Source organism: Falco biarmicus, chromosome 4, assembly GCF_023638135.1.
Source record: "Falco biarmicus isolate bFalBia1 chromosome 4, bFalBia1.pri, whole genome shotgun sequence".
NCBI lineage: Eukaryota > Metazoa > Chordata > Aves > Falconiformes > Falconidae > Falco > Falco biarmicus.
Window position 1 is genome coordinate 15,097,720 of NC_079291.1, and position 11,089 is coordinate 15,108,808.

The following is an 11,089-nucleotide window of genomic DNA, read 5'->3' on the forward strand; positions in this document are numbered from 1 at the left end:
TTAAAAGGAAAACAGAACCAGTTATAAAAGCCTATCTATCAACAATGGTTCTCTGACCAACAGGCTAAAACACTGCTCCTAATTCCATATTGTAGTTATCAGGACTTCTGATATACTGGTCTGCCTGTTCTTGTATTAATATGGAAGTATAGTGAAATAAACAGCATGTGAAATCAAGCGACAGTTCTGTGTGAGTTAAAGTGGTACCTGGCCTAATGCCAGAGACTTATTAGAGGCGGCACCCATTTTTGCAAACAGAACAATCTTTGCTAGGGCAGGGGGAAAAGTTTCTGTTTCAAAATTTGGAACAAAGAACACACCATTTTCTGCAAATTAACGAGAAACCCTCCATCAACCTTGACTCAAGAACCACTCACAATGTACAACATCCAGACAACGCAAAACAAATGATGTCCCACAAATGTTACCTCTGATCCTAGTACTAAAAGGAGTACTAAACCACCCCAACTCTAGAGATCAAAGAAAACTATTTTAAAACTTCAGAAAGAAATAAATTTCAAACAAACATAACTCATACACTGCCTTCCCTCTGATTATGTTCCCTCTCCCAAGGAAAATTTTAAGCAATGCAGGAGATTGTTAAGAACAAAAACACATACAGTTTTTAGAAAGGGTAAAAGGTTTGGGTTTAACTCCTTGCCTTTTGAGATTGCAGATGCTGCCTCAATAGCACTCGTTCTGAGAATTCTTTCTGCTAAACTATTAGGAGAAAAAAAAAAAAAAAAAAAAAGTCTCTTGCTTTCAGCTTATTGCCTATCATAGCAGATAGTGGGAAGTTCCAGCGTTCTTCCTTTCCAACATTAAACAGTGACAACAGTAAGAAACAGTATTATTGATCAAGTGCATATTTAAAACAAAAATATTTAACCTGCACTAATTTCTATGGTACTAATCTCATTCTTCTCTCCCAAAGTAGACTGGCTGGAATATTTCAAAAGTCAAAAGAAAACCCTCAGAGGACACGGGAAGGTTAGCATCAAATCACGTCTACAAAAGCAGCTGGTAATCTGTTGCAGGAGATGTAATGTGAAGCAAAAAGGAGCTCAGGTGTGAGCTGCAGCAGAGGGGAACAGGAGTTCCAAACAGTTCCAGGCAAAATCTTTCCAATCTGATCTCATTCTCTGGTACATGCAAGTTCAGTAACTCCCACAAACTGACAGAATGCCAAGTTAAGAGCCATCAATATACATGGCAAAACTGGCAGGTACTGCTTCACTAGTCAGGACTCTGGATTAAACTAGTTGGACCCTCAGAGGCAGAATCACATTAATGCTTCTTTAGCATACCGGTGTGCTACCCAGTGCTCTAGAACAGGCACCAAGCTCAGTTATGAACAGCAACATTTTTGTTTGGTTACGGGGTTTTTTGCCATAGATCCAGAGAGGTTACTTATTTCTGTTACTGCCATCCACCATGCAGTTAAATCCACTGGCAAGTGGGAGTTCATTCATGCAACTGATAGAAACTTTTGTTTTACTTCAATAGGAATTTAAATTCTATCCATACATACAGCCATCTGGTCTTCACTTAATTCACCAGCTCACATTAAAAGCTGTAAACGTTTGCCTTCCATTAGGGTTTTTACCCTTCTGTTTTTCCTCCCTTATAATGGTGTTCATTGGAAAACAGAAAAGTAACAGCTGTAATCATGGCTTAACATGATTTTCTTTTTATGGGCTTCTAAAATGATTTTCTTATGTGTTGTCATCACAGGTTGCTCTGGCTCAATTAGAACAGGCTACAGCGCCTCAGGAAAGGCACAGCTTTGTGAATATGGTTCCTGGGCTAGGGGACAACACTCCCTCCAGGCTTCTTACAGAAACTCCTGAAGAGCCCTAGTAGGAACAACCACATTTAAACACTGTTCAGTGCCAGTACGGTCAGAGGCCAGGGCATTACTTACAGTACACAAAACTGTACAACACACAGCAGTAAAACATGCACATATGGCAAACAGGTCATCATAACTGTTGTTTGCTGTGGTTTTGTTTTAGCTTGATTTTTTTGCTGTTGCTTTCCTGATTGCAAAAACCATTACACCCACGATTTAATCTCGGTGGACTGAAAGGTTCAAATAAGGTTATGGACTGCAAGACAGGGAAAAGTGCCCACACAGGAGGCTTCTCCCAAGGTCCAAGCAAGGGAGAATAAGAAGCCTGGGCTCTCACCCTTTGAGCAGATGTTCTGGTTTTTGATATTCCCTCATTTTATCTTAAAATAAGCTCATCTAAAGACGTAGTTGAAAACCGTCGGCTGCAAACCAAAGCAGATACTGAGATCGCAAACTTGCTAAAAGACACCATGGAGTATTTCAGCCGTTTTAAACTGAGGTATATACCGCCAAAAGCCACCCATAACCCCGGACACCGAAGAAACCAAGACAACATTTCCAAGTGCGCCCCCCCGGGTATGAAAGCTATCCCTGGAAGCGGGGGTCCTCCTGACCACGGCAGCGGTTTAACTAAATCACTCACAGTCCGAACGTGCCAAGCGATTCTTGACCTTCGGCAAAAGGTTATACCCCGCTGCCTCTCTCCTTTGGGGGGGCGGCAGGGACAAAGGGCGCAGCGCTCCGCCCGCCCCCGGGCAAGCCTGCTCTGAAGGTCGCCCCGCTACCACCGGGCTGCGGGGGCCCGAGGAGGAGGAGGAGGCGCCGCTGCACCTTGCTCTGCCACCCGCCCCGCTCCCCGACGAGCGAGCAGGCCTCGCCCGCGCAGCGCCGCGGCACAGCCCGCGCCCCCCGCAGCCGCCCGCTCACCTGAGACCCGACGGCGAGCGGGGGCAGAGGTGGCCCCGCGCGGCCCCCGGCCCCCCCGCCGAACCGTTACGCGCCAACCGGCCCCCGCTGCCCGCCCCGCCCGGCGCACTCACCCCGCTCCGGGCCCCCCAGGCGCGCGCGCCGGCAACGGCGGCGGGGGGCGGGCGGCGGCGCCCCCGCGGGCCGGGGGAGCCTCGCTGCCGGCGGCGGCCACCTCCGGGCTGCTGCTTCCCTCACGGCTCGGCCGCGGCCCGCGCCGCTGAGAGGCCGCGGCGGGTGGCGCGCAGGGGCTGCTGCGGCCGGCGGGCTGCTGCTCCCCCCTCCTCCCGCCGGCGCCTCATGCGCCCTCTTCCCGCGCCGCTCCGGCCGGGCCGCCGCCCCGGCGGCCGCGCTCAGGCAGCGCCCGGCACCGCTGCGAGCCCCTCCCGCCGGCCGGGCGGCAGCGCACGTGGGGCGGCTGCTAGGCGCCGGGGTCCGCTCGCCTCACCCGCGCCGCCGGGCCGGGCCGCGGGGCCTCCTCGGGAGGCGGGGCGGCGCGGACACCTAGGGGGCTGCGGCGCCGCCCGCCGCCGGCGGGGCATCAGGAAGGGGAGTGCCGCCGCCGGCCACCGCTGGCTCGGTAGTCGCAGCGCTCCCCGGCGGCCATTACCTCATGGCCCAGCCCTGCCGCGGAGGAGGGGCCGCGCGTCGCTCGGCAACTGGCCCCCCGCCGCGGTCCGGGCCGGCGGGGCGGACTGCCATGCGCCGGGGCAGGAGCGGGCTCTCCGCGGCGGGGGCGTTTGCCGCTGCGCGGGTACCGCTGCCCACCGCCGCCCACCCAAGTAACTCACCGCTGCTTCGGCCGGCTCCCCCGGCCGAACGCTGCCCGGACTCGGCCGCTGCGGAGAGGGGTGCCGGGCCCGCGCCGCCCCGGGGCTCCTGCCGCCTCCCGCAGGACAGAAGCGGGCGGCTCCCCGCCGCGGGGGAGATGCAGCTGGCTCGGCAGCGGCCACGGGTCGGTCTGGGCGGCGGGGAGGGCCCCGCCGGGCGGCAGGGTCCTGTCTCCCCAAGCCCTTCCTCCCTGCCCCGGCCCACGGCGCCTCCGCGCTGGCGGGGTGGGCTGGCGCGGCGCAGACCCGCTCAGCTGCCCGCCCTGTGCCAGCGAAGGGGGCCTCGGTTCTGACAGGCGTTCGGATTTCTTGTGGCCACCTTGGCCACCTCGCTTTTGAATGACCTGGGCTGGTACAGCCGCCTGACTGCCGCGGGGACCCATTCCGGAATTTGCCACGGTGCGTGCGAGAGCGCTGCCTGCCTGGGCCGGGCAAAAAGGCTTGACCAAAACCCTGGCGAAGCACCCAGCCCGGCTGCAGGGGCGCAGGTGGACAGAAGAACTGACTAGGGAATAGGAGAGAGGGTTGTGGTGAAAGTTAGACATTCAAAATGTGCATTTTGGTAGAGGCACAAAGGAGAGGAATCTGTGTGCAAGATGTATTAGACACCAGAAAATCCCCAATGGGAAAGATTAGTTATTAATGCCCCACCTGCAGAGGAAAGCTTCAGTTCAGGTTCTTAATATATCTAATCATTAAAAAAAACCAAGAAAACACCAACAAACAAACAGAGGAAATCATGCCGTCTTATTTCTGCAGCTCACAGAACTATTTGCTGGAGGAGGGTTTGATTGTTTTTGTTCAGTGGCAAAGGAAGAACAGAATTGTGTCCAAGGTTACAGCTGGTAAGACAAAAAAGTTCTAGTCATGCTGGTGACAGGATTCCGGAAGCGTGGGATGTATGTTAACCTCGAGAGAGTGTAAATGGATTCGTGGTTTGACCCTGAATAACCCATAAAACGAAATGGTCCAACCCTTCACAGATGCAAACAAAGAGAATCCCAGATGGGGATGCGCTTGGGTGATAGAAGAGAGAAGAGAAATATGTCAAGGACAACAGAGGATTCACAGATGCCTGCCAAACAGGCGTGTCTTTAGAGCAGATCCCCTGAAGTGACTAAGGGTGCATGTGGTTGATGGGGCATGTGAGTCAACCTAAAGGCGTGCTGCTGCCAAGAGGAGCAGGCTGCTCTCCCCACTTCCATGGACAAGCCAGGCACTCCTGGATTTCCCCTGGAGTTTCTGTGGCTCTGCTGCTTAGGATTCCTCAGTGAGTGACTTGGTTACTAACCTGACACAGAACTAATAATACTTTTTTGCTTGTCAGTTTTCTGCCAGATCAGTGAACTGAAATAGATTCACCCTAAGGTCATAAAAGTATCAGGATCGAGCACAAAGGAAGAGTTGAAACCCTTTGTCAGGGAGGAACAGAACCATCCCTTTGGTAATGCTGCACTCCTAAATCATCTTGATAGTCTCATCTAACTCTTCCCCAAAATTGAAACGTCATGTTACTGCTAGGAAGTCTAACGCCTAGGTATCTTTAAAAAGGTTGCTTCCTTTGTGCCTGGTCTTGTATACATGTGACCCTGGGGTTAGTGAGTAAGTAAGCTACATCAGGAGACTTTAAAAAAGGGTAGTTTTCTGATTAATTCCTGAAACGGCTAAGAATGGAGTCAGATGAGGGACAGAGGTTGCACAAGAGAGGGAACAAGACTGCGGAGTTGCAAACAAGTGATAGAGACTTTCAGCAAGAGCTGGGCACTTGTTACATGTAATGTGTAACATAAGCCCAAGACAGCAGCGAGGGGTTATAGTCTGCACAGTGAAGAAGTAGTTTTAAAGAAGTTTGATCTGTGCTTTAAAGAATGCCAATGAGAAACAGAAAAAGAGCAAAGTAGGCTGGTAAGGGATTAAAAAAAATAAAATAAATAAACTTTCAGTTCCACAAAAACAGAAGGCACACAACTGAGGCATCTTGGAATCGGAGGCCAGGAAGAAAATCCAGTGCTGAAAAAAACGGAAGGCAGAAAAGATCTGCAGGCAGAAGGAAAACCAAGAAGAAGAAAAGTAAAGATCGACACCAACAATAGAGAGAAACAAGTCTGCATGATTGGAGACTTCTTGCTGAGAAGAACCATTTGACCTGTCACATCTGTAAGGAACAAGGATTTGAGATGTTCTGCTGAGACTGAAAAGAGTTGTTAGAGTGAGAAGTCGTCCTTCACAGTGGGACAAATGGCAATGACACTGTTTGTACACAAACACAGTATGTGGGAGTATATCAGGGGAGGGAAATTGGGGCTACAGGATTACATGCCCCTCGCATGCAAGCCGTGTGTCTGTATGCTGGTCATGGGATACAGCAGCAGTTGTTTGGTGGTTGCTGCACCAAATCCTCATGATTTTTTGTTGCATGGTATTATAGTGCACGTAAGCACACTACATTGCATTCTTACTGTCATCTTAATTCATCCACCTAGTAGATCGGAAGCTGGCAACTGACCCAGTAACCAGATACTTTAAAAAAGCTTCCTAGATTGCTGTGCTCTCTTTCTGTCTTCATTATCCTCTCCATTTCCTCTCTCTTCTTGATTATCGCATGATACTTATCACATTCATTCTCAATTTTGCTTTCTTGGTTACATCTCTAGAACAGACTTTTTATTTCCACCCTGCTAAAATAGAAGACTTCTCAAATATACTTTTCAGTGAGCATGCTGTTGTTTTTCTTGCATGTTCCTCACTCTAGAACTTCTTTTATAATCCCTGTAAAGCAATCATAAAATACAATATTGCTTTAAAAGCATTTGAAACCAGTTTCAGAAATACCTAGTTAGTTTGCCAGCTGAAGAACCCAACTGCAGCTATGATTGTAGAGTAGATGATTTTAATCTCAGAGAACAAATTAATTCCAATGGGCATAAACAAATGATCTGAGAAAAAAAAAACAACTACTAAAACTTATCCAACACATGTGTTTCTGAATAGCTGTGTGGTGGATTTAAGAAGAAAGGAGTTGCAGTGCTTCTTCCCATTACTACCTAGTGTTACTGGCCTCATTTTTCACACTTTTACATGAGCAGGGACTAAGTAATGCTGTAAGTCCTTTAAAAGGATGTATGCAGTGTCAGCATAATGCTGCCTGTACAACATGTTTTCTTGTTAAAATGGTGATTTTTGTAAAGCTATTGTTGCTTTTACTTGTATATCAAAACACATAGATTCTTGCAAGTTGTCTGACTGAGCATGTGAAAAAATAAAAATGTGAGTACTTTTGATGGATTTTTTTCTGGGTTTGTGGTTGCTGCCTTTCCTGGAAGAATCAAATCAGCAGAAAAGCTTTTCTTGTTCAGAGCTCTATGCTTCCTCCAGCTAACATTAGCCAGCACCAATGCTTTCTCCTTCTTAACTGCTTTTCTACAGGAATTTATTTCCTGCATCTTTCAAGAGCAATACCAACTTATTCAGGCATTGGCCTGTAGTGTTATTGCAACTGTGACCTAAGGAGAGCAGACACATGTAATTTGGAAAAAAAACACAAGGAAAATGAGAGGCTAAATCAAAAAAGTGAGAGTTTATAGACAAGATAAAGCATAAACACAACTAGAGGAGACAAATAAAATGAAGATAAAAAGGTCTTAAGGAGAAAACCCATTGAAAAAGTCCTGCGTAGATGATCATATATAATAATTATGGCAAAATAAAGCATTATTCCAAAACTTACAGTCTGAAAAAACACAAAGGCGGCAAAAAGTGAGTCAGAGGATGGGTTTTTGCACATATATGACATTAATGAAATGCAAGTTGGAGTAAATAGTTTATAAAGCTCAGATTAGCATTAGAAGTCAAGACAAGTACACAAACAAAGAGGAAATTAAATGCAAGATAGTGGGCTAATGATGAATGTGCCAGGCATGCATTTTGCAAGAAAAGGAAAAAAAAGTAAAATCAAGCAAAGCCAAATGAAAATTACACTGTGGAATGATGATAATACCTTCAAGACATTGTGAATTCTAATCAGGATGCAGCTTCAGAATATGCAACATAAAAGCCATTGCTTTCTGCTGAAGCAGTCAATCTGTATACTTGATAATAAAGCACTTGACTCTTGTGTTGAGTTTGAACTGCTGAATGTATTTGAAGAAAATGGGATGTCCTCCCAACATGTTATACCTAGAACAGATGAAAGCAATTCAACCAGTACTGCATCTGCTTTACATACCATCTATTGCATTAGAATAAGGAATTGTTTGAACTGAAATACACAGAAAAAGAAAGCATCCCTAATAATTTACATAATCTCAAAATTACATAAGCAGCATGACAGTCACTAAACAGCAAAATTTTGATAAGGCTTATTCAGCCTTCCTGCACAAGCAAGGCCATCATCTCATCATATTGTGGAACCCAGCAGGTAGGCTTAGGTGTTGGGAATGCTGTTAGTAGTGAACCTTGCTGCAGAAGAATTACCAGCTCTGCCAGCATCAGAGCTGATGATACTCAGGAATGTGATATGAGGAATGCCTGGCAGAAACTGTGGTAGTCCATAACAATTAACCCCATCTCATTAGCAGATAAAACTCAATCGGGGGGGGGGAAAGGAAGTTGGTTTTTACTTCAGTATCATACACAGAACAGTTGCTGACTTCCCAAGGAAACTCAATGATTCTGGAAAGGTAAAAGCTGCTTGTAATATACCAGCCTTTAAAGGTATTAAATCAGAGAGTATTAAAATTTGCAGTATTTAAATTTCTATCTTGCCATATCTCTTTCAATTCATAGACATATGCAAAGCATTGAGACCATAAGGGAGGAAGAGGCAACACAAGCATGCTACACACGCAGTACTGGTGACCTTACAAGCTGATCCAGTGAGGTGAGATTTGGACCCACGTTCTTGTGAAAGAAACCACTACTAGATTTTCCCTCACCCATGAAACAAATACATTGGCAAGGACTGTTTTGCAATAACATTTCCTCAGTGAAAAGGTCAACTTATGATGGAGAAAACAGATTTCCAAACAAGAATCCCAGAAACTACCAAAGAATTTGAAAAATCACTGCTACTCCCAAATATCATCAGCATACAATACTGGAATGGTAACATTTGAATTTATTCAGCAACTTTTAGAAGGACCAGTGAATACAGCAGCCTTGTAGCAGAAAAACAAGGTGACTATATCAAAATGTGAGAACCTTAATATTACCACAGAAATGCAAAAATAAAAACACACATAGTTTCACTTGAACAATGAAAGTATGCACTAGTTTCAAGAGGATGCTGGAAAAGAATTTGAAAATAAAAACCTCAATATAAAGGTGTGTTCATGTCCATCACTCTGCTAAAATGGTCAAAGGCCAGAAAAGTGACCCCATGTACTTTCCAGGAATGACAGAACCATCAAGGCAAATGCAACATAAAAATATTATATACAAGTGACTGAATCATCATACCCAGCATGCTGAGAATAGACACTCTCTTGAGAACGGGGTCAGTCTGGAATAGAAAGAGACACCATGTACTAGCAAGATGGGATAGAGCATGAGTAATCATGATAGCTGGGAGAAAACCTAGTACATGTGGCAAAATAAACCAGAACTGTATAGCATCTTCAACAGGCATTGCAGCAACCTAGAGAAAAGATCCTCTTGTCAAAGGAAAACAAAACATGTAAACATACCTTAAAATTATAGCCTACTAGTCAGGCTTTTGGGAGCCAGGCAAACTGTTAGAGGCTTCCGTAGTACCCATTGAGGGTAATGCAGTAAAGTTTAAGCATTCCTGAACTATGTGTTTTCAATCACAAGATCTCAGTTTACCTTAAATTAGATCAAATATTTATTTGAGAACAAGAATTTGATTATATCTGACCATCTGATATAATAGCCAGGCAAAGAACAGGGCTGAGTTTGCTGTACGGATTGCTAAGAGTATTGAAATGGTGCAAACAGCAGAGAGAATATTTTGCATTCCATTCCTGAACACTGAAAATATTCCCACAGAAAAGTTTACTGCAGTTAAGTAAAATGCTCAGTCATGCTCAGTTACAGACTAAAGGAGTAACAGACTAAAACAGTAAGAAAAAGGCCAAAGATTAGGGTCTTACAATTACATCCCTTTTCGGTCCTTGTATTTAGATTATTTCTTCAAGATAACTCTTGTATTGGAAGCAAATGGCATGTTTAAAGAGATAATTCCCCATTTTTATACCAAATCAAAGGCAAAATTCCCCATCTGGAGTACATTGAAATTGTGCATCCAGATGGTACGAAAGGTAGACATGTAATGAAGTGTGTATCAACAATAAAAAAGTGCCATAGTTCCTAAAAGGTATTGGAAAAAAGAGGTGTTGAAGTCAACACATCCCCCTGTGTCTGCCTTTAATTACACTGAAAATTCTTCATTATGGAGACACTTAATTTGAAAAGCGATCTAGTTTGTTCTTAAAGCATTTTAGGTGTTTCTCTGTAATTTCTAATACTATTGCCACTATTACATGAAGATTTCAACAACAGACTTCGTTAAAGTTCATACCATCTCACTCCACTAGAATGGGGCATTTACCCCCTTTGTAAAGAAATGATCCCTAACCCAGGCTAATTTAACAGAAAGCTGTACATAGGAACACTAGAAATTTGGAAGCAAAGGCAACTTGATATTGTGTCACAACTTGATATTGTGACTTAGTTTTGTCCTCTTGGACAGGGACAATGAAATTAAGTGATGTGTCATCAGGCTGCTCTCAGGACAGGTCTGCAGTTGAGCTAATATTCTATTCCTTCTCCTTTATATCGGTCACTCGCAACAGAGCCAAAGATAAAATACACAGTTTTCTGAAATCTAAATAAACCCCTCTTCAAAGCATACTTTTCTTGTGCTTACTAAAAGAAACTAGGTGATGTATACTTAGACATTTGGTTTATTTATATCTAGTCAACTACTCATTAACATTAAAAAAAGAAATGGAAAAAAAATAGTTTGTGCAGCTTCAAGGCGGTAGCTTCACTGGTAATTACAGAACAACTCTGCAATTGCTGAAAACTTATGGTGCACAGTGGGGCAGGATCTGGAGCTGTTAAGGAGTGAGCAATTTTGCTGTGGACGCGCACGTGATACCTTTCAGTGCTTGTGAGTCCAGTCAATTCTATGTGGGTATCCAGTAAACCAGCAGAAATTATCCTGGTGGGCAGCACCGACTTCTTACCAGTTTTGTAGGCTCTCTACCAAACCCCTCAGCAGCTGAACTGTGACAGAATTTTTGGCAAGCTGTGTAACTAATGAAGCTTCATTTCCTCCAGATCTGTGCTCTGTGCCTACAGCCTCCACTGTCTGCGAAGGTTATGAAACAAAACCAAAGAGCTTCTTGCAACTGACACGTCCCTAACATCCCTCTCCCAAATAGGATGGTTTGGTTTTATTGTTCCTTTTTTCCAGTAT

At 45.3% G+C, this 11,089-nt stretch overlaps 1 protein-coding gene across 3 annotated transcripts in view; it reads right to left on the reverse strand.

Annotated features, from left to right (window-relative positions):
• Nucleotides 1–4,046, reverse strand: part of TRAK1 (trafficking kinesin protein 1) — a 140,923-nt gene extending 136,877 nt beyond the window's left edge. For 2 of the 3 annotated variants that reach the window (XM_056334474.1, XM_056334473.1), the window contains exon 1: nt 3,610–4,046. In XM_056334474.1, coding sequence (XP_056190449.1) covers nt 3,610–4,031 — 422 coding nt within the window. In that variant the 5' untranslated portion in view covers nt 4,032–4,046. Of the gene's footprint in view, nt 1–2,892; nt 3,104–3,609 lie in introns of those variants that run through there. The other variant, XM_056334476.1, reaches the window with a different exon arrangement.
• Nucleotides 4,047–11,089: the final 7,043 nt, after the last annotated feature.